Source organism: Alternaria novae-zelandiae (assembly GCF_023758075.1).
Source record: "Alternaria novae-zelandiae strain BMP 2774 chromosome Unknown scaffold_4, whole genome shotgun sequence".
NCBI classification, from domain to species: domain Eukaryota; kingdom Fungi; phylum Ascomycota; class Dothideomycetes; order Pleosporales; family Pleosporaceae; genus Alternaria; species Alternaria novae-zelandiae.
In genome coordinates, this window is record NW_026056964.1 from 1,316,826 (window position 1) to 1,338,832 (window position 22,007).

The following is a 22,007-nucleotide window of genomic DNA, read 5'->3' on the forward strand; positions in this document are numbered from 1 at the left end:
TCATCCATCGAACAATGAATGCTCCACAGTGGTCGCATGAAACCCCGCCAGCGGCCCTCTGCAAAGCGCCAGTCCTCGCAGCCGCATCACCTCTGCCCAGGTAGCATCCATCCAATCTCCGAAAAACGTATCCGTCCATGCGACATGCCGCATTTCATGCTCAAGATGCTGTCTACTTCTAATCTGCCTCTTTCCACACAGTTCTGATAGCTGCGCGATCCACCACATGCGCTCTTCGCCTGTAGCAACACACCTCGCAACGACCAGAACCCAAAGCAAGGTGTTGAGATTCTTCTCTCGTTCCCATGTATCCAGCACTGATGCATTTGGTCGATCCAAAGCGGCACGTAACCGAGAAAGAAGGATGGTGAAGATCTTCGTGTTCAGTGGTAAGGCACGAAGTACTGCGTACACGAAGATGAGGGCTGCTGCAAGTAGGGCCTCAACCACACTCGCTGCATCCGCTTTAGCCTTGAGATGATCGTAGCAGTCGCTTTGTTTGTCATGTATGCTCTGGTCAAAGTGCAAGAAGTTGTGTGAGTGATCAGGTACTGAGAGAATCATGAACTGCGTTTCGTAGAGGAGATTGCTGAGAGTGAGGCGCTCCACACGGCCAACCCAGTGCGACGATACTGCTAGCGCGAGTCGATGGAGTTGATAGAATATCTTGAAGCAGTCGACTGCGCCGCAAGAAAGGTGGAGCAGTGACGTGGGCGACGTTTGTGCTGCTTCTTCTATGAGCTCGTCTGGCAAAGGAGGCGTATCCGGGTCCAGACTAATATGCGGGAAAGATGGATGCGCACGAAAGACTGCTGCGGTGTGAAAGTCCATCCTGTGAAGTGGTTTAGCGATGATATTGCGCGATGGGTGCCATTGAGCTTACCATATGATGCCACGTAGCAAGCCATCATTGTGTCCAAAGGCAAACAGTCCACCTCGCGCTTTCACCATACGTTTCAGTGCTGTGACGTGAAGCTGAGCCGCCTCATAGTCTCCAAGAAGATTCTAGAACAGTCAGCATAGGTCGCTCCACGGTAAGACGTGCTCATGCCTCGAGATTTGCCAAAGTCAACACAGTGCCCACCACCTCATCAGATATATATCCCCCAGACGTCGCAAGCTTGCAGTTGACGGCCTTGATTGCTTCATTCTTGTGCTTTAGATTGCACACTCTCAAGTCAGCGGGTTCATTGGCCAGCATGCCGTATAGTGCCCAGCTTGCGAGAGTCGCGTGCAGTAAGCCAGCATCATTCAAGATGAGTGACTTCCACGTGTGATGGGCATCGATGGCGACTGCATTGTTCTTGGGTGTACTCTTGTCTGTCTTTGGTGTCAGCTGATGGGGCCCTTGGCTTCAACATTCGCCCTCATAGTTGGACAACGTGTCTCGACGTTACGTACACAATTGGAACAGCGCACCCAGCTCTGGAGTTCCAGGGATGAGTGAAGCCTTGAAAGGATCTATCCGATCATCAACCAAGCCGCAATTCAGCACTGGCCTTGCTTCCAGTGTTTCATCCATGTTGTTTCTCTTGTCTTTGCCATCTTCCCCAGCCTTCGAAGATGTTATCGGTCCCGACCTATCTCTCAGATCTTTCGGCCTTGCTGCGCCCTGTTCTCTCGCTCTCCGTGCATCTTCCTTCTCTCTGTTCTTGAACTTCTTTTTCTTGATCCGAGGTTCGGATATCCGGAATCGGTTCTTTAGCTTCTTCTTCGCCATGGCCGTGCTGATCGAAGAGTGTTGAGACGGGTTGATCTGCGGTCCAGCCATCTTCATATCGAAGTGATTGCGCATCACCAGCCGGCGGATCATGCATCGTTCTGCACCAGCTGGGTTATATGGCTTATCCGTAGTTACAAAGAATTCGTACTCGCGCTCCATGATTTTGGTGAGCCTTGTCGGTAGATCTGATGGGATGGGTACGTCCGTACTCCAGAATTATAACTACGCAGTCAACAAATAATGGCTTGCGGCAAAATTTAGAGACTGTGGCTGGGGCGTTCGATATACCGCCTGTATATTCAATGTGGTACTTCGGCCTCCGACTACCACACCTCGTCATGTGCAACCATAAGCCACCTCATCGGCCGAAGCAGCGACCTATGCCCGGAGATAAGCTCGCGTAAGTGGTATCGAGTGTATGGGAAGTCATCTTGGCTGGCTTATATAAGACCTATGCTGATTACGGCAGCGGGGTCAACATGCGAGGTACTGTGCCATTGGACAACAGCAACACACGACGCGCGCCTCGTATGCGATAAGCGTCGGGCTTTCCGCCGATGTGTAAAGCGGCTGAGAGGGAAGCGCGGGGGGCCAAAACTCGTATTCTGGTAGCGACGCGCATGGGCGAATGATTCATGCAGCCCTACAGCGCGTCGAGAATCATGACTGCTGCATTTCGGGGATATCTCTACTCTACATACACAACACCTCTACAACCCCGAGTTGAATGCCACACCTTCAACGCCAACAGCCTACCCGAGACTCATTTCCATATCTATTTGCTCTTATCCTCTCTCAGACTGACGATCTGGTTGAGCACAATCTTATCCTCTGTGGAGTCAATATCGACACAGAAGTAAGCAGTGCGCAGCGCCTGGAAGCGCACAAGAGCATCCGACGATCCGCTCAGATCGAGTGAAGTCTCGCTGATGAGATCCTTGATACCCCGCTCGATGACCGCTTTGTCGTGAATGATTTCGGAGTTGGGGTTGAGATCATCAGCCCAGCCGCCCGTCTTCCAGTCCAGTGTGTTGGGTGACTCGGTCTTGAAGAGCGAATTGTACAGACGTGCTGTGACGGGAACGGCTGTTGCAGCGTCCACCCATTGAACGTAGGCTTTCGGCTTCTCGGTACCAGGCACCTTGACAGCCTTGATCTCAGACACGTTGCCGTTCTCGTCCTTGGAGAAAGATGTCGCACGGATCGCGAAGGGGACGTTGTATAGACCCACGGCCTTGTTTGGCGCCAGACGGAAGTAATCGGCGCTGTCCTCCTCTCTGAAGTCGCTGCGATCGATGTAAACGGCACTACCAATCTTCACCTTGCGCTCACCAGATATGGTGCCCTTTGGATCGTACGGTACTGTGATCTCTTGTTCGTCTTCGGTCGCAAAGTCTTCGATGACTACTTTGATGGGGTCGAGCACCATCATCTGACGCGGTACGGTTCGCTCGAGATGTTTGCGGATCGAAGCTTCGAAGCGTGGCGGCTCAATTTCGGAAAGCGAATCCGTGACGCCGAGCTCGTCCACGAAGTTGAGCATGGCCTTGGCTGGGATGCCGCGACGGCGCAGCGCAACCATGGTGAAGAGTCGGGGGTCGTCCCACCCTCGTACTACACCAGGTATCTTTTTGGTCTCGACTGTGCCATCCGCGTTCTTCTTTTCGACAGTTGTGCCTTCGACGAGCTGGAGGATGCGTCGCTTCGAGAGGATCGTGCCGCCAACGCTTAGGCGTCCGAACCTACGGGAGATTAGCATGGGTGAGTCTAGGTGGGAACCGTCACTTACTCTCGCTGCATTGGTCCCTTCTCCTCCGACTTGGGTACTTTCATGTCCAATTGCTCCAGTAGCCAGTCGTAGGAAATACGCGACTGGCGGAACTCGACTGTACACAACGAATGGCTGATTCCCTCGAGAGCATCGCAAATGCAGTGGGTGAAGTCGTAGGTAGGGTAGATTCTCCACTTGTCGCCAGTTCGGTGGTGGTGGTTCTCTTTGACAACGCGGTAGGCGGGCAGATCCCACATCTGCGGGTTGCCCTCATCCGGGTCCGTCAACTTCTGCTTCATGCGCAAGAAAGCCTCTCCAGCCTGGTATTTGCCATCGCGCATTGCCCGGAATTCGGTGAGGGACTCTTCGATCGGCCGCGTGCGGTGTGCGCAGCCATAGCGTTTGCCTCTGTTGTCGGGTCCTCCGCGCTGGTTGTTGATCTCCTCGCCTGCGCCAGAGTTAGTACCTCGCACATGACGATAGCTATGCAGACTTACGTGAGCAGTGGCACACATAGGCGCCGTCCTTCTTGATAAGCTGCTCTGCAAGCTCGTATAGCTTGTCAAAGTTGTCGCTGCTGTATGTGATCTTCCACGGCTCGAAGCCTAGCCACTTGACGATATCCAAGATAGCAGTGAAGTAGATCTCGTCCTCCTTCTCCGGGTTGGTGTCGTCGTATCGCAGGTAGCACTTGCCATTGTGATGCTTTGCGAAGCCGAAGTCGACGGCGATGGCCTTGGCGTGACCGATGTGGAGGAAGCCGTTTGGTTCGGGAGGGAATCGGGTTCTGACTTCTGACACGGGCTTCTCTTCGTAGATGCGCTTCAGCCAGCCCTCGGAGAAGATGCTCGTCGGCTCGCTCTTTGTGCTGGGCTTGGCCTGCTCTTTGGGTCGGAGGGCATGCTCGGCCTTCTTGGCCTTTGCTGCTGCTTTCTTCGCGGCCTTCTCGAGCGCACGCTTCGAAGGGCCCTTCTCCTCCTCGGCGGCCGGTGGGGCGGGAGCTGTAGGTTCCGCCATGTCTGCGCGACGTCAGTACACGTGTTGTCGAAGGTGCGTTGTGCGGGATGTACACGTGACTTTACAGCAGAAAAAAGACGCGTCGAGTTCGTTACTTACCAGGAAAGTGTCGATGTTGCTGCGGGAGGGGCTCTATCAATAACTTTGGAGGGGCATTGACTCAAACGCGCTACACCAGCCACACCCCTGACGCCACACCTACACGGCACCTCAACTTTCCCATCTGTCGCCCTCATCCACATCACACGCTGTGCCACCCACCCCTGAGTCGTGGTCGCGTGCGATTCAATCAAACCTCCAATTCATATGGCTGTCAGCGACTCTAAATGCTTCAATTGGCGTGCGTCGGGACCTGATCCCTTCACAACACGACTCTCACACCCGGACTCTAAGCCACCTAACGCTTGAGGATTCCAAGGGCGTGATCAAAGTATCGTGGTTGTCTCGAAGTTATATGACGACAGTTACGCTACAGCCTCGCTTTGTCGAGACATGGAATGCACTGCGAAACCAGACCTTGGAAACAACACAAAGCAGATTCAGAGCTTGGACGGGAATCCGGCAACATGATATCCAAGATTGACATACAAATACCCTAGTGGTAACTATGGATTCTATTCGTGTGCAACTAATTTCATCTCGATAGTGTTTCCAGCTTCAATATGCAACTTCGCCCTTTCCAAAGCATCATCAACTCTGCAAGTCGGAAATGCCGTCCTTCGGTACTGACACGAGGCATGGAAGGTGCACTTGGAGCTATGACAACTTCAATGTCAAGACGTGAAACTCTAAAGACAGCAAAACTCGGCGACCAACATGCCACTCCTGGTGCACACCCGATCCTTAACTATTTCTCACGACAGATGCTCAACGCGCGCCAATCTTTATATCGCTCCTTGTTTCGCACACGCTTTCCTGCCCAACGAGTAGCATCAAAATTCCCATCGATGGTGACCACAAGAAACAAAAACTATACCTACGACAACGTCCCCCAGGAACAAGGCGGAATGGGGACAGCAACAGAGACACTCGATGATCGGCGAGCAAGACAGGCGCGTCTTCTCCTTTCGAAACACTACGAGCCCGTCATCTCTGAGGTACTCAACGAAGAGATACCCAAGTACAAGAATGGCACTACCATCAGTGCAACAGACCGTGTGAAGTATATACGAGAATGCGCACGAATACTCGCTTCAGAACCGCCTATCCTACTAGCGGCAGTCGACGGCGATTTGGTGCGCCGCATGCGAACTGATCCTGATCTGAAGCGAGAATACGATCTCACCTGCAAGAATGCAGCAAAGCAGCCGTCCATATACATACACCAGTTCGCAGACCTGAATGGTATTCCGCCTACTCCGAATCAAATGCTTGTCATCTGCAATTGGATAGCCGACTACATAGCCGATGATCTGGCAGAAGGCAAAGCTTCCGAGCACTTCTGGCAGATAGACAACCTCTCCCCGGGAAGACCGCTGATTAACCAGCAGAACTCTGCCAAGGGTTACCGTAAGTATCTCTACACGACACATTCCAGTCGATCAAAGAAGCGTGTCGGTACCCTCGAACTCTTCTGTCAAGGTACCCAGAAACGTTGGCAGGAGACGCCAGCATCACTACGCGATACACCCCTTCGATATCCTCTTGGGGAGTGTGGATATTCTGAGAACTCTGAAAACCGTCTGAAAGAGCACCGCCAGCGGAAGTCATCCAACTACATAATGAACCTAGTCGAGGACATATCCACCCACCTCCACAACATCGGCATGTTTGAACAACACTTCACAATGCACCAGTATATTGTCTATCTCATCGACCGGCGGGAACAAGTGGAGATCGCGGAGATCTTTTGCTCCGCATTACTTCGAGTGTGGGTGAGTAGCGGCGGTGGTTTCAACTCGTACCCTGCTGGGCTTAGCGTCAACTCTTCGAAGAAGGTCAGCAATATTGACTGGGCTTCGTATGAGATGAACACCACCTTGCACTCCCCCATCACCGAAAATATGAGGATGCAGCAGCTTAGAGCAGATGAATACCGACAAGCACTGGAGTGGACGAATGACGACACTGTAGATTCGGAGACGAGAGAGCCAGCAAGCCAGGAAGAAGAGTGCATGTAAGTTGAACTACTGAAGGGCTCGATCAGGCACTGACGTAGCAATTATAGTGCTCATCTCTCACAGCTGTCGATGTAAACCCACTACCCTCGACCATGACTGCTATATCCTAGGATACTTCTCATTACTAAACCTTGCCACATTGTATGAATTCGAAATAACTCCTACTCCAGATATCACGATGTCCATTTTGTTGTGTCGCAAGTGATGTTCCGAGGTCGCCCCCCTTCGAGCCCCATAATCCCACGTCACAGTGACCTGTATGGCCACTCTTTCATATCAAACCAGAAAGACCGTATCTCGCTACCAAACACGACGATCGGGTGCAATGCAGGCAAATCTGCAACGTCGCTTCTCGAAGGCCACTATCTCAACCTCCTGCATTAACCCGAGTGAATGTCATAGCATCGCCACGTTACCGAACATCAACCATGTCTATGTAAGTCATCAAATTTAGTTTTGCGGAAGACATAGCATTTTTTGGGGGCTATCTCGAAGACATAGAGCACTGCGGAGGTGTTCGCAATATTTAAAGTGGCAAAATTCCATGAACCCCATTGTAGATATCATAGCCATCCATCTATCTAGAGCAAATCTATATTGCACATCAGATGAAAACTAACAATGAGCAGAACATTCGAACACCCCCGCTCCTACCCTGCCGCCCTGCTCAAGAAGCGCCACTCCCTCCCCTCCCACCTCCACATCTTCGTCGAACGACCAAGCCGACATGCAATACGCTCATCAAGAGACTTCAACTACGACGCCCTCAACAAGTCCAGCATCGAAGCCCACTTCCAGCGCAACGTCGCATCGAGCTTTATCTCATTGTACGAGAGCAAAGCCACTGCCTCGAGCAAATATCCTCACACCGACAAAGTGGGACAAAAACCGCGATCATTCGATGCCGCTGAAATGTCTATCCACACCAGTGGGCTGACAGCGGCATGGGTGACCGTAGACAAAGACGTCCGTCTTCCAGTATGGTTTGACAAGAACAGACAGGAGTCCGACAACGCAGACGACGAAGAGGTACTGTGGTTTTGCCTCCAAGAGCTGAAAGCAGTACTACAAGTCGATGAGAAGCTTGGGGAGAAGGACGAATGGCTTGCCTGTGGGTTCATTCCCGAAAGTAGGGTTGTCACTCGTCACGATTCATCGAATGAGGAGTACCCAGAGGGGGTAGTCAACGACAAGGAAATAGAAGAGGCTTATAGACAGGCTCGCCGCGACCGCCAACGTATCGAAGGGGAGAGGCTTCAAGTCGACGTGCCGGAATGTGAGCACAGACTCAAGAAGACGCTGTCTTCGGGCTTCTTGAAAGCCCCTCAGATCCCCAGCCGGAAAAGCTCTCTTGTGTCGCTGGATGGCAAGGCTGTGAGCCAGTCCAAGAAGACAGTTAGCGGGGCTTCAAAGCTTCGCGTAGATACGCGCGACGTGTCGGTCTCGCTGACGAATGCGGATCCACGGCGCGCAGCGTCGCTGATGAAGTATGCGTTGTTGCTGGCGCATGAAAAGAGGTTTGAAGCCGAAGAGTCGTGGCTTTCGGAGACGACTCGTTTGGCTGGGGGTGTAGATCGGGGGGATAGTACGAGGACAATCGATGATGTGGGTCGTAGAGAGAGGCGAAGCGGGTTTGTAGAGCGTCATAATGAGGCCTACTTGACGCCGCCGCAATCACCAATTACCTCATCTGGACGAAGGGGCATGCATGAGCGAAGGGGTCGTAATGGTGCTGATAATCCAGTCAAACGATACGAAATCGCTCGACAAGATGATGAACAATCAGTCCAGGAAAGGGGAAGACGTATGCGTCGCTCTGCCGCTCCATCGCCCTCGCAGTCTTTGCTAGGACATCATCTTGAAGGAGGCAACGCGTCTTCGCTTCGACCGCGTCTTTCGCGCCGTGAGCTCCTCTTGGAGCTGCAATCAGACGAAGACTCTGTTCTACGAGAGTACGCAAGAGTCAGTCTGCAGGATCCCTCTTCCCACCACCACACCCGGCACGACACGCCTAATGGCGCACCCTCAACATCGACGGCCCCGGGAACCCAGCAACCACCCAACCACACCGCCCAGAGTGCAGGTAACGATGAATTTAGCCCACCAGATGAATCGGTCTACTCCACCATGTCGTCTCTCTCCTCCTTGTCCGACCTCGCGCATGCTACCATCGAGGAGGCCACGTACGCTACCGTCCATCCTGGCTCCCATGTTAGGGAGATCGAGATACGGAGAAGGAAGTCGAGGCCGTCGTCTGCGGAGGCGAAGTTCAGCGAAGAAGAGGAGAGAGGGAGGAGTAGGAACGGACGGCGACAACGAAGAGTTTCGGGGGTGGCTGTAGAAGCACCAGCGGAAGAGGACGTAGAACCTTTTCCTACTTTTGATCCGATCGTACCGGGTCACGTACAGCTTTCACGGTCTGGAAGCAATGTTTCTGCGGTTGCTGTTGTTCCTTCGGCATCAACACCGATACCTCCACCAGTGGTCTTGAAATCCGAATCTTTCTTTGCTAGAAGGAAGAAACGGTTCGAGAAGGGCAAAGACGTTTCTGAGCGTTTAGCAGAGGCACAGGAAAGTCCGGCTGCAACGAAACCAAAGGTCATGAAGGATCTCTTGGAGTTTGCTGGGTGGAGGTCTGGTGATAAGAAAGATGGGTCGAAGTGAATAGGATGAGAAATGACTAGTAGGAAAAAAGGTGAGTTACATGACAAGACGAGCTGTCATGTTGGAGTTCGCTAACGGGTACACGGATCAGCGAAAGATGGAGATGCGAGTCGAGGAATAGAAGAGCGTCCCGCCATCGCCAAACCACAACATCCAAGAAAGCATCCACTCACACTTGCACCTGGAACATCATCTTACCAAAACGTCGTGGAGGTGAGGCGCCTTTCCCCAGTTTTCTCGTAGGTTTCCACTCGGACAACCCAACCGCCACCAACGAAACCACCACTCTACCCGCCTATCCGCATCCTACGATCCCCAACCCACATTCCCACCCCACAACAATTCGCACCGTTACCCACCCCTGATCCTGTACCCGCGCATCCCTCTGCATCCGTGCTAGCTCGCTCTCTTCCTATTCCCAATGCAAACCCCTGCCTTTCCGATTTACCCGGAAGCAGTAAAACGCACGGATCCGCACACCCCAATCGAGCAATGACGTGCCGAAAGCAGTGCTGGCGAAAGTTGGCAGCGAGGCATTGGACGCGCACGTTCGGCGCCGGGGGCAATGCAGAGAAAAGTTGGCACCGTGTTCCATGGTGGACTTGTGAGTTACTGGATTAGGCATCTAGAGAAGATGACGACGGGGATGACGGTGGTTGTGACGTTGGAGGTGTCGTGACGTCGAGGGTAATTATAAATGTGGTGGACAATGCGTGCGAGAGATGGTGTAGGCGGACGGAGCGGAAGGATTGCGCGGTGCGGTGATTGGGTGTGGTGCAACATTAAAACACCATCATCGATGTATTTGCAACATCGAGATTACCATATCGCGATGTTAGTTGATTGTTCGTGAAATTATAAGTGCACTGGTGATGAATTGCTTGTTCACATGCTACTTCGTGTATTACTATGGATGCGTGAGACGTGGTGCTCACAATAGGCCCGACCTTGCCTGCCTGAATTCCCCAAAGGACCGTTTTCGTATGAAGACACCCCATCGCCGCTGCCTACGCATGTACTTTGCTTGCGCCTCTACGCGCGGCTTTGTAGGCAGTTGTATAGGCTTTAGCCGCGATCTCTGGTGTGCGACGATGACAGACTCTAGCCCCAGTGAGGTGCATCATGGTGGCTCCTGCGTTGTCGGTTGTCAAGATGATCGGACCGTGGCGGGGGCTTTGAGAAATCGATATTGTGACCATGCCCTATAACGGGACTGGTTATTGTTCGGAAGGATACTCCCTCTCAGCTGTTCATCCAGGTTGTGGGCTAGCCATGCCACCCTGGTAAGCACTGGCAAAGTCTAGTTGTCCCAGTTGGCCATTAATCTGGTCGATCTCTTTGTTCAGGTCTTCCACATTCTGCGCCAAACTGGATACTTCGTCGAATCTTCGGTGTTTGGTGGCATCAGCGACCATTTCAGATACTATGAACTTCTGTTCCTCAAGTACGATCAACCGCTCTTTGAGTTCTTTCTCTTCTGATTCCATTGCGGAGACCTCGCTGCTGCTTACGACACTGCCAGTGGAGCGGTCGTTGTACTTAATGGACGCGAGAGCACTACCTCCATTCGTTCGACCTTGCGGGGCTGCATGCTTGAGGATCTTTGGTAACGCTCTGAGCGGTAGCATGTGTAAGCTCAAGAAGCTGTAAGCTTGCTGATATACTGCTCTTTGTAGCTTCTGCTGTGTCGGCGAGTCGGTGGGGAGATCTCGTATTCGTTTTGCGGCTACATCGAACTGTGCAAAGCCGTCCATTAATCGTTTGCGCACCTTGGTCGCGTCAGTCAACTGCTGCGGCGTGGGTGACTTGTCTGGGTCTTGCAAGGCCTGCAGGAGCTTGTGGAATCGTGGAAGGAGTAATCGGATGCCACGTTCGAATTGCGCAAGGTTCTCGTATGCACGCTGGTCCTTTGGCTTGTCGGCTAGCTCGCGCTCAAAGTCGCCTCTAGCGAACAACGTGTGCTGGCAGTCTTTGCACATGCGCACGTCAACACTCATCTGCGCAGCATCTTTTTCAGTCGTCTGCGTGCTAGCAACATTGAGACCTATCTCCGAGGAGCAGCCAGTCTTGGGGTCGCTGCACACGACGCGTCCGCACATGCGGCAATGTGATCTTCTGAATGTGTATGTGGAAAACTCCTGCTGACAGAACGGACAGTTGGGAACTGTGGCGTCTTCTTCCCATGTGATGATAGATTGCTCCAGAGCCTTGCGTTGATTCTTGACACCCGGCAGCGAAAACCAGCTCCCAGCAGTTTGTGTTTCTTCTATCGGGGGCGGGTTTGCGAGAAGTTGCGTCAACTTGGTAAGACGCTTCTCAAGCCGGCTGACTTCCATGCGCTCTCTATCCACCCGTTTCCGTCTGATCTTGGCGAATTCGTCGAAATGGTCGCGCTCGAAGCCGTGATGATCGTTGTACCCGTCCCGCGACTTGTAGCACGTCTCGCACACGCGACACCAGACGCCTCGGACAGGGTCGTGCTTAGCCTGCCGCGAGAGCTTCATCTGGTACATGGTGTGTTCCTCGCAGAACAGCCTGCCACACTGTCTGCAGTTGACTGCTGGCTGACTCCCGCCTAACGCCATTTGTGATGCTGTGACGGGCCTCGCGCACATGGGGTCTGAGCAGACATCGCGGTAGCCAGGCCTCTGCCAATGTGATCGCGTGACTTCCTCCTCGGGGTCTCGGCGGACGGGTGCGGGTTCGTGGGCAACGTGGGCGGTCGAACTGCTCGCGGAGTGGGAGATCTGGGGTGGCGACGGGACATCGTTGGATTCGAAGACGTCGAGTCCCTTCAGCTTCTGGTTGAGCACGGCGAGCGGCTGGAACTTCTTGGCCTTGTGCATCTGGGCCTCGAACCAGTTCTTGACCTCATCCTGCTCCTCCACGACCAGGTTCTGGTGGTTGTCGTCGAGATGTCTACTAATGGTCAGGGCTAACATACTGGGCGGCTGGAAGGCGGTGGTACCTGTTCAGTTGTAGTAATGTTACCTGCTACGTCAGACGACTGTTCTTGCTGCAGCAGGTGCTATGAACCCACCATTTCCTCATTGCATATCGGGCACACGAGTCTGCTGGAGGCACTCGCCGCGGCATTCTCGCTCGGGCCCACCAGGACCTTGCTGCCGATATCCTCGCGCGTCTCTGCGGTGCTGGCGGGGCTGTTGGAGGCCTGCGAGTTGAGCGAGACGGAGCTCTCAGAGGGCGAGAGCAGGCTCGCGTTGCGGCGGTGGGCGGCTGCAGGCTGCGGAGGCGCAGCGGCGGGCGACAGGTTCCTCCCGCTGCCGAGGACGCGGCCGCCGCCCAGAGACCTGCGCGAGGTCATATTCGGGAGTGTCTGCTGGAGTCGTGAAGGTACATGGGCCGGCATGGGTAGGCTAGGGCGTGGGTCTTGGGCGCGCCGTTGCAAGGGCCGCTAGGGATGCGCTGCAGGACCACATGCCGGCATCTTGGAAACGCGTCCCCGTCCCGCAGTCGCACCGTCCAGGGAGACATGGCTAGTGGCAGCGAGGGAACCATTATTGCGTGATTGCGAAGTGCATGCGATAAGAAAACTCTACAGCCCAGCCAGCCCGGCCGACGAACTCAGCACGGCCTTGGCAATGACGCGGAATCGAGACATGGCTATCTCCGCGCTGCGTGCTCCATCTCCGCAACACTCTCCGCACCATGAAAGGCCCCTACCCCGAGATCCAGGGCGGCGGCTCTCTGATTCTCGCATGGCAGATCCGCAATAAGCGCGTCCTGGTCGTCGGCGGCGGCGAGGTACGTCTACACCCCCAGGCCCCTTGCAAAGTATTGACAGTTGACAAAAGTTTAGGTCGCCGCTGGTCGCATCGTCAACGTGCTCAATGCCGACGCCAAAATCACCCTCGTCTCCCCGCGCGACGGCCTCAACGAAGAAGTCGCCTACCGGATAGAACAGGGCCAGGTCGACTACATCGATCGCAAGTTTGAGCCCCAAGACCTCGATGGCGTCGACATGGTCCTGACGGCCGTCGACGATCCCGAGGCCTCGTCGCAGATCTACAAGCTATGCAAGGAGAGGCGGATAGCAGCCAACATTGCCGACGTCCCGCCCGAGTGCGACTTCTACTTTGGCAGCGTGCACCGCGATGGGCCGCTCCAGATCATGGTCAGCACAAATGGCAATGGCCCCAAGCTCGCCAACATCGTCAGGAGGCAGATAGCAGCTGGGCTACCATACAACATCGGCAACGCCGTGCAAAGAGTCGGCATGCTGCGGAGGAAGCTGCGAAAGGTCGCTCCGAACATCGAGGAGGGCCCAAAGCGGATGCAGTGGTATGTTGCTTACATCGCATCCGGAAGGTACCCACTGACTCAGCCAATGCAGGATGTCCAAGGTGTGCGAACAATACTCGCTCGACGACCTCTGCGCCATGACCGAGGAGGACATGGAGATGCTCCTCGGTTTCTACAGACCCGGAACCGTGCCGACGCTCGAAGAAGTACGACTGCAGGAAGCTGACGGAGCGTACGACGGGCCTTTCTTGATCTGATTGCATATGGAACCGGCGTTGGGTAGACAGCATACAGTAGGTATGAGCGGGAGTTGCGGCGACGCTATCAAATTCTTGTATATCAATTGTACTCTCCTACGCTCTCACCTACCTCCTAGAAGTTTACATCGCCTTGGGATTTCGTAAACTTTGCTTTTTGTTCTAATGCAGGCGGCAGCGCATCTGTTCAGTTTCCAGCTGGACTAAGGTGTCCGGTGGCTCCTTCCTCGTCCCATCTCCTCCGGTCCTGTCAGCCAATCAGCATGAGTTGGCCCAAGCGTCTTCTTCCCGGCACTTGCCTGTTGAATGCCTCCCTCACCACATCCTGCAGACTACATCACATCGACACTGCCGTTTCTGCACTCCATCACCTAGATGTCGGCGTTAGAGAACAATATGGATCTTGCGCAGCGACCACCTTACGACACCGTCGATTTCAAGGCCCTCACAAAGAGCGACAAGGTATTCAAACAACTATGGCAGCGAACGTCTGGAAAATTGGATTTCCAAGACCCTGAGACTACCCAGGTCCTATCGAAAGCTATCATGAGAGTCAACTTTGGCCTCCAACTAGACGTGCCAGATGATCGCTTGTGCCCGCCAATTCCCAATCGCTGGAACTACGTAGCCTGGCTGCATGGCCTGATTGACTCGACATCACCAGACTATTCCGGCCAGTACGACCCAAATCGTCAAGTTCAAGGCCTGGACATTGGTACCGGGGCTTCCGCCATATACACTTTGCTGTGTCTGAGATCACGTCCAAGTTGGTCAATGTGCGCAACGGATATCGACAAGAAGAGCTTCGACTCAGCAGCTCGCAACCTCGCGCTCAACAACTTCATGACACGTACCAAGCTACTCCAAACCACCGAGTTGAACCCAGTGATACCACTGGCAGCCCTTGGTGTAGACCGTCTTGACTTCACCATCTGCAACCCACCCTTCTTCACCGACGTGTCCGACATGCAGTCTAGCTTGAAGGGTGAAGGAAAGAGCTGGAAACCCAACGCCGTATGTACCGGCTCAGAAAACGAAATGGTCTGTCTCGGTGGCGATCTAGGCTTCGTCACGAAGATGGTCAATGAGAGTCTTGTTTTGAGGGACAAGGTGCAGTGGTATACCAGCATGTTGGGCAAGATGGACAGCGCCAAGGCTATCATCAATCTTCTGAAGAAGCACGGCATCACCAATTGGGCGGTTGGTACTATAGAGGTTGGATCAAGCACCAAGCGATGGATCGTTGCGTGGAGCTTCGGCGACCTCAGACCAAGAAACAGCCACGCGCGTATAGAGCGAATGGCCAACGAGTACCTCCCGTTCCCAACATCCTATCCCATCGCCCTGCCACCTGCAGTCGAACCTCAGGCTGCCAAAGATGCTATCAACACCCAACTCGAATCGCTTGACCTAACCTGGACCTGGGATCCTCTTACATCTACCGGTATCGGAGAAGCCAGTCAAAACGTATGGAGCCGCTCCTATCGCCGCGCATATGAACGTAAACAGAAGGAAGGACTCGTCGATATGAAGGAGGATTCTGCACGAAAGATTGAGCTAGCCTTTCGTATTCGGGTTGTAGACCTGGCGCGGGAAGTCGTTGTTGAGTGGCTGAGAGGCACGGACCAAGTGTTATGGGAGAGTTTGTGCGGCTTGATACACCGTCACTTCAAGAAGTCCTGAGCGCCGGGAGAGACCTTTGCTGCATACACTATTGAGTATTCACAAATGAGTAGGTTCCGAGTTGGTGTAGCATCAAGAATGCTTTTTTTTAGAAAATGACACAGATTGCAGCGTTGCAGTTAGGAAACCTTCTTTTCAGACTGCTGTTGTGGCATCGCATCAGCATATGTCAGCTTATTATTGGCGTCACGGTGCTTCCTACCACTCTGGAACCTTTCTACTCAAGCCATCCAACAGTATTGAGGTTACGTACTATAACGCCCGGCCATGTGGTGTCATACGCCTCCAACACGCATACTACGCCTTTTCCCAACCCGTGCCTCCATATAAGCACATTTTGCCGGAGTAAGGAACGCCCCTTTCAACTCCCCATTGTTCAGCCTTTATCATCTTGAAGATCTTCTTTCCCTCCTCAATTCCAGAAATCTCATCATCCCTTACCCATTGAACCGCCATCCGAAAGCCTCCTGCGCGATAAAAGCCAATCAGCGAAAATGCACGTTCCTGTCGTAACACTACTTCTCACTGCTCTCACACTCATTACGACAACTTCCGCGGCCGTCATAGTGGAGTGTGGAGCTGTCGCCCCTATGAGCACTTGTTTGCAATCATGCCCAGGACAGTGCGTTCAGCAGAGCAGTTATGTGTGGTGCAAATGTCCCTGGGCCCAGGGAGGAGATGGAGGTGCGTGAGCGGTATGTCATTATCCAAACTAAGGAAGAACACCACATCGTCTGATGCGTATGCAGGCTAGATTGAAAGAGTTGGAAATGGGTGAGGAGGAAGACAGCGGCGGGAGTTGCGCTTGCAAAGAAACGGGAATGGTAGGCTTCCTAATTGGGCATGGAAGAAGTTGGAACCAGAAGGAATGGGCTTTTCGCTGGTATAACAAAGGAATTCGTCGCTGCATGTGTGTAAAGATGACAACCTAATGCATACATGTATCATGGAAACACATCCCTTGCATCACTCACCCTTTCACCTCCCTACATCTTAATATCCTCCCTCATCAATCTCATAGCTCATTCCCTTAAACCCGAACACACTACAAGATAAATACTGCATCAGTCCACTCAGCTCCCGTTGCCTTGCAGTACAACCTTTCCATTCTTACATCTACACTACCAACAATGCATCTACAACACCTCTTCATCATCATGCTCCCAACCATCGCCACCGCTATCGCTCTACCTCAGAGCGGCGGAATACATGCAGGTGGTGCATGCGGCGAAGTTGCCCTCACCGGTTACTGCCATGCAAACTGTGTGCACGGTCGCTGCGTTGCTTCCGGTACGACTCTGAACTCGGGGTTGTCGATCTGTGTCTGTCGATAAGAGGCTTTCCAGCAGGTGATTAAATGTTACGAATGGGGAGGAACAGTAAGTACCCCGATCTTTCGGGCGCATCGGTCGCTAATGTTGTAAACATAAGGTGATAGGCCGGCGATGCGAATAAAAAGGCGAGATGACCTAGTGGACATTAGCAGCAAGGTATAGCAAGAACAATCCTTAGCTCCCGGGGGCCACAACTTATGGAAGTATGCTGATGGCGTGATGTGTGAGCGGCAGCGGGCAAAACAACGAGAGACGGCAGCGTGGTCAGATAGTCAAACACTATGACGTGAGACGTTTAACAAGGCCCCGACTCTAGCAATCCCTTACATTGCACCTTCATAAAGAACTCTCTTTCCACTATTCAACTCCCAAGCCAGCTGCACAGGAAGACGAACGACCACTCTTGACCATCAAAATCAAACACCAAAACCATTATGCATCTCCAACCCATCCTCTTCGCCCTGTTTACTCTTTCCTTCGGCCCCGCAGCCGCCTCTCCTACCCCTGCAGACGTACAATGCGGTTCCTTGGTCTCAGCATCTGCATGCCGAGCTAGCTGTCCTGGAACATGCGTGCAGAAGGGGGAGATGGCGAATACGGTCATGACATGCAAATGCTAAGAGACTTGATAAAGGAGAAAAAATGATAGAAACGAAAAGAGGTAAGTGCGAAGCAAAGAGACTGAAAAGAGGTGTTGCTAACGAAGAACAGAGTGGAGCGAGATTAGATGACTAGAGAAGGTTGAGAAAGCGAAAGACTGGTTGCGCGATGTTGGCACCACGCTCAGACGATATGACGTGAGGTCAAGTCATGTTAGCAAGTTACCGCATGTAGATACTCGAAGGAAAGTAAGCTGTGTGCCGATTTGGACAATGCTGAATGTGCTATGGTATGAGTAGTCGTCAGCTGAGAGAGTTCCATATTCCAATTGAGCGTGAATGCAGAACTCTCGTCCTTTGAAGAGCCTAACTTCAGATCTGTATAACATCTGATGATTCTCTCTCATCACCGAACACTACCTCCGCTCACCGTACCCAAAAGCTCGTACTCTCATCATACCCCTGATTCCATTTCACCGACATGTATCTTTCAACAATCCTCCTACCCGCTCTTACCCTTTTGGTGGGAGCCAATGCTCTTGCTCTTCCATGCGACTCAGGCAACAGAGCCATCTGTAATCAAAGCGTCGCTCTTCCAACTTGCGTAGCCCAGTGCCCTGGCCAGTGTATTGTTGGCAATTTACCGACGATAGCGACATGCAAATGTACGCCCATCTGCTGAGGTGTTTGTGGAAGCAACACGGGAGGAATTAGAGGTAAGTTGGGTTGCTGAAGAAGGAAGAGGATCCGGAGAGATGTTGACTGCTCATAGGGTCACGAGGCAGAGACGGATGATGTAAGGTCAAGAGATGGGAAGCTTGTACTGATGATGGCGGGTATCAACGACACAAGTAGATGCAATTGATGCTTTTTTTTCAGATGGAGTGGCTCTAGGAGAGCCGTAGCATGTCTTGATTAGACTATCGCATTCCCCGAATTCATCTCGTAAAGGTAATTACGACATCGTATTGGTTAGAAGCTTAAGAGCACATCTCATCAGCGAAGCTGAGGCACACATCAAATCCTTCATACCACCATTCCACTCACTCAGCACATCCACATCTCCCCTAGACGATCGGTCCATCCCAGAACATACTCTTGTCCATCTCCTCCGCTATACCCTTCGCCATGGGCGGGCAATCATAATCCGGCTTCCTACCCGCACACAGACCCTCCAACACTCCATCATCCCTACCACCACGTCCCGCACCACCGGCCCTACCACCCCTAGCCGCGCCACGACCGCCCCTATCACCACCTCTGCCCGCATAGCCTCCTCCAAAGCCTCCCCTACCGCCACCGTTCATACCACCCGCACCCTGCCCTGCAGCGGCCCTATTCTCGCGATGCAACTGTCCGCCATGCAGATCTCCTTTGAGCTCTTCGCGCTCGTTGACTTCTTCAGTAGTGTATTGGAATGTGTTCCAGGCGTGGACTTGGCTTTCGAGACCGCGGGGTGCTCGACCGGCGCGCGCGAGGACGGGACCCTGGGCGTGGAGGGCGAAGTCGCGGTCGCCGACTGCGGCGGTGTCCTGATCGAAGCGCGTGATGCCTAGGTCGAAGAGCTCGACGGAGTTGTGGTAGAAGGTGGCTTCTTTGGGGGTGTTGTTGCCATTGGCGTGGCCGTTGGTGTTGCCATTGGTGACGGTGGCGTTGTTGGAGTTGGACATCTTGGGCTGGAGAATGAGGACGTTTTTCTCGGGTTGTTGGGTTCAGGTGTGGCTGTTGTCGTGGGAGTTGGTATACTTGTGACGGCCGAGATGATATCTGGGCTTTTTCTGTGGTGTCAGTGTTTTACCCGCGGTGAAGCGCAGGTGAGAGAGGACTCACTCAAACCACGAGAACAGGTATCTCAACGTGTTCATTGCAGATTAGTGGCGAAGGATGCATCTCGTGTTGTTGCCCAGCAGAGGGCCAGATAAGCGAGCCAATGGTAAAAAATCACTATCTGGTGATGGTGAGGAAGTCGCGTCCAGAGTCGGAGGCAGTAACGCTCACCCTCACCAATTGGCCAAGTGCAATAGATCCACATGCTACCATAACGACTGCAGTATCAAGATATCGTTCTCTGAATGAGTGCGGTACGTGGAAGTAAATGTAGTGATTATGATGAGATCTCTGTAGAGCAGACTTAAAGGCACACGACTGCTGGAACGCGCCACATAGGAAGTGAACGCTTTTCGTCCAACGCACACTAAATGAAACGTTTTCGATGCAGAGTACTGAGAATGACCAGGTATCAAGATTGGTACGCGACTGTGATGATGACAGCCTTCCGCTATTCGGAAACACATACCATGGAAGGCTACCAGCGCCGAAGTTCATATGTGCACTTACATAGAGTATGCGAGCTATTTTGATTCCGATGTACAAGCCTTGGGCAGAACACATCTTAACTAGATCATGCCCCGCCGCGACCATGTGACCCAATCGTAAGACACACGCATTATCCGCCCCGTATTATACTAGTATGCAAAAGTAGACCAACGGTCGTAGTCGCCACACATTTTTGGCTAGAAATACCATTTGAGACGTCGCGACCATGGGTGAAATTTCGGAAGGAACTGAAGGGGCGACTCAGCAGCTTGGAAATCGTGTCGTATGCGGAAACAAATTCCGACAGTGAACATCGCTCACGTCGCTCACGGCCGAGTCTGGTGACACTGTGGCGTTGATGTAAGCCAGTGAGTACGACGGACGTGTCTTACTATATTCCTGCCTCGCCCATGTTGAGCCGGAACAGTATGCCGAATGTTGGTTGCAGGTACACGTGCTTGGCTAAATTCGCCATGGGTACGGAATTGCCATGATGCGGACGCTACTTGCGATTGTCGACTAGTACGAGAATGCCTCCTCGAAAAGGTCAATGCTTCGTACACCCACCCTGCGTCTGACAGCTGCCCTAACGCCGTCACTGAAGCCCATTGGCCCGCACACTGAGACCGCCATGGCACCGATCTGTACAAGCACCTCTTCATCTAGTACACCTTGCACATCGCACCGCTGCAGTCTTACGTCGAGGTACGCGGGCACACAACGGCTTTCAAGTTCGCATGAGCCCATTCTGGACGCATAGACCCGTATGCTCACGACTTCGCCAAAATGCTGTAATGACGCGATTTCGTCAAGCCAAAGCCGCACCCACTCCACGGAATCAAGGTTGGCTATGCACCAAACGAGTACAATCTTTCTTGCGGCGGCTGTATTGCTGTTGTGTGCGTTGAGCAGATGTCGCACAAAAGACAACTGGTGTGTTATTCCTACCCCTCCTGCGAAAAGCACGACAGTGCCGTATGAGTCAAGCGAGTGTTGGCCACCATACGGTCCCTCTATAGCTCCCCAGAAGTGCACCTGAGTGTTCTCATATTTCGCTGCCAATTTATGAAGAGCACAAGTCATCCCTCGGCGCGAACGGATGATGCACGAGACAGTGCTAGGTCCATCCTGGGATCCAGGGTCGTCGATGGTGAAGGACAGCTTTTCCCCCGGGATCTTCGCGTTCCCACATTGCTGGGACCAAGCCACAGAGAACGGGTGTGACCCCACCAGTGCTACTCTTGGCATGTAGATCTGAACGTGTGATCCAGGGTTCGCGTCCCACGAGTGGGGTAGAGTGAAAGTGACACGCGTCGCCTCTCCGGGTAATGTTTCCAGCTTGACAGAAGTCCATGTTTTCCTCTTCCACGAGAAGTTGAGATGTAATATCCTAAGGAAGCGAGCTAGGGGCTCTAACGACAATAGAACGACAACCAAATACATCCAAGGCAGTTGGGGTAGGGCATGTTTCGCCAGATGAAAGTAGACGCCGGATATCGCTATTGCAATGCCGATTCGGTGCAGTGAGAGGAATGTTTCGTAGAATGAGCGTCTAAGGGGGCCAATGGAATGCATCATGAGAAGCACGAAGGCGACGAAAGCTGCAAGGCCGCTCCGATACGACATTGAATGCTGTAGAAGCCGGCCCACACTGTGCCAGCCGCTTTCCCCATTATAGGTCACCTGGTACGTGTTGTATAGGAACGCGGAAACATGGGCTATAGTCTCCACTACGACAAGTCTGGCCGTCCATCGATGGAAAAGGTTGAAGGTATCGTAGCTGACCTGGAGCAAGTTGATTAGAGGGTTGTTCCGGAGAGCAAAGAGTATCGTGAAGACGAGGTTGAAGGTGGCTAGGGACCCGCAGCGGCCTCGAAACTCGGCCATCATCTCGGAACGTGGGCGCACAGATATTACCAAGCAATACGCTGTATTGCTCAGAATATAGAGAGCGATCACAACCACATGAGCGCGAGTGGGTAGTGAGACCGAAGTTACACCAGCCGTAGAGGCTCCCGTTGGTTGCCGGTATTTGGTCAATCTGGCTGGCGCATACAGAAAGTGCTGCTTGAGGGCTCCCCAGAAGGCGTAGCGATCCCGGGCCCAGAATTCTTGTCCTCTGCATGAAGCAATGGTTGAAACTCGTCGTCGATCGTTCCTGGCGGCGACGATGATACGAAGGCAGAAGGAAAGTATCGTCGGTATCAGCGCCGTCGCGATAAGGATATGGACGAACATGTCGTTGGCAGATTGATTAACA

The 22,007-nt window shown here is 53.1% G+C and overlaps 7 protein-coding genes across 7 annotated transcripts; 3 read left to right on the top strand and 4 right to left on the bottom strand.

The window, feature by feature from the left end:
* J4E88_002935 (uncharacterized protein) lies at positions 1–1,882 on the bottom strand (the record flags this gene model as incomplete). Its single annotated transcript, XM_049396591.1, has 4 exons — positions 1–832; positions 884–1,005; positions 1,052–1,320; positions 1,402–1,882. 4 exons carry the CDS (start codon positions 1,880–1,882, stop codon positions 1–3), a joined length of 1,704 nt encoding a protein of 567 aa, XP_049257939.1.
* Positions 1,883–2,498: 616 nt separating this feature from the next.
* On the bottom strand, positions 2,499–4,511 carry J4E88_002936 (uncharacterized protein; the record flags this gene model as incomplete). The annotated part of the gene is made up of 3 exons (XM_049396592.1): positions 2,499–3,465; positions 3,513–3,942; positions 3,992–4,511. The coding sequence occupies 3 exons, from the start codon at positions 4,509–4,511 to the stop codon at positions 2,499–2,501; spliced, it is 1,917 nt and encodes a 638-aa protein (XP_049257940.1).
* Positions 4,512–5,458: 947 nt separating this feature from the next.
* On the top strand, positions 5,459–9,295 carry J4E88_002937 (uncharacterized protein; the record flags this gene model as incomplete). The annotated part of the gene is made up of 2 exons (XM_049396593.1): positions 5,459–6,627; positions 7,261–9,295. 2 exons carry the CDS (start codon positions 5,459–5,461, stop codon positions 9,293–9,295), a joined length of 3,204 nt encoding a protein of 1,067 aa, XP_049257941.1.
* A 1,250-nt stretch (positions 9,296–10,545) lies between these two features.
* J4E88_002938 (uncharacterized protein) lies at positions 10,546–12,665 on the bottom strand (the record flags this gene model as incomplete). The annotated part of the gene is made up of 3 exons (XM_049396594.1): positions 10,546–12,214; positions 12,264–12,286; positions 12,336–12,665. 3 exons carry the CDS (start codon positions 12,663–12,665, stop codon positions 10,546–10,548), a joined length of 2,022 nt encoding a protein of 673 aa, XP_049257942.1.
* Positions 12,666–12,964: 299 nt separating this feature from the next.
* Positions 12,965–13,815, top strand: J4E88_002939 (uncharacterized protein; the record flags this gene model as incomplete). The annotated part of the gene is made up of 3 exons (XM_049396595.1): positions 12,965–13,060; positions 13,116–13,597; positions 13,650–13,815. 3 exons carry the CDS (start codon positions 12,965–12,967, stop codon positions 13,813–13,815), a joined length of 744 nt encoding a protein of 247 aa, XP_049257943.1.
* A 375-nt stretch (positions 13,816–14,190) lies between these two features.
* J4E88_002940 (uncharacterized protein) lies at positions 14,191–15,498 on the top strand (the record flags this gene model as incomplete). The annotated part of the gene is made up of 1 exon (XM_049396596.1): positions 14,191–15,498. One exon carries the CDS (start codon positions 14,191–14,193, stop codon positions 15,496–15,498), a length of 1,308 nt encoding a protein of 435 aa, XP_049257944.1.
* A 3,000-nt stretch (positions 15,499–18,498) lies between these two features.
* Positions 18,499–19,101, bottom strand: J4E88_002941 (uncharacterized protein; the record flags this gene model as incomplete). Its single annotated transcript, XM_049396597.1, has 1 exon — positions 18,499–19,101. The coding sequence occupies one exon, from the start codon at positions 19,099–19,101 to the stop codon at positions 18,499–18,501; it is 603 nt and encodes a 200-aa protein (XP_049257945.1).
* Between the last annotated feature and the right edge of the window lie 2,906 nt (positions 19,102–22,007).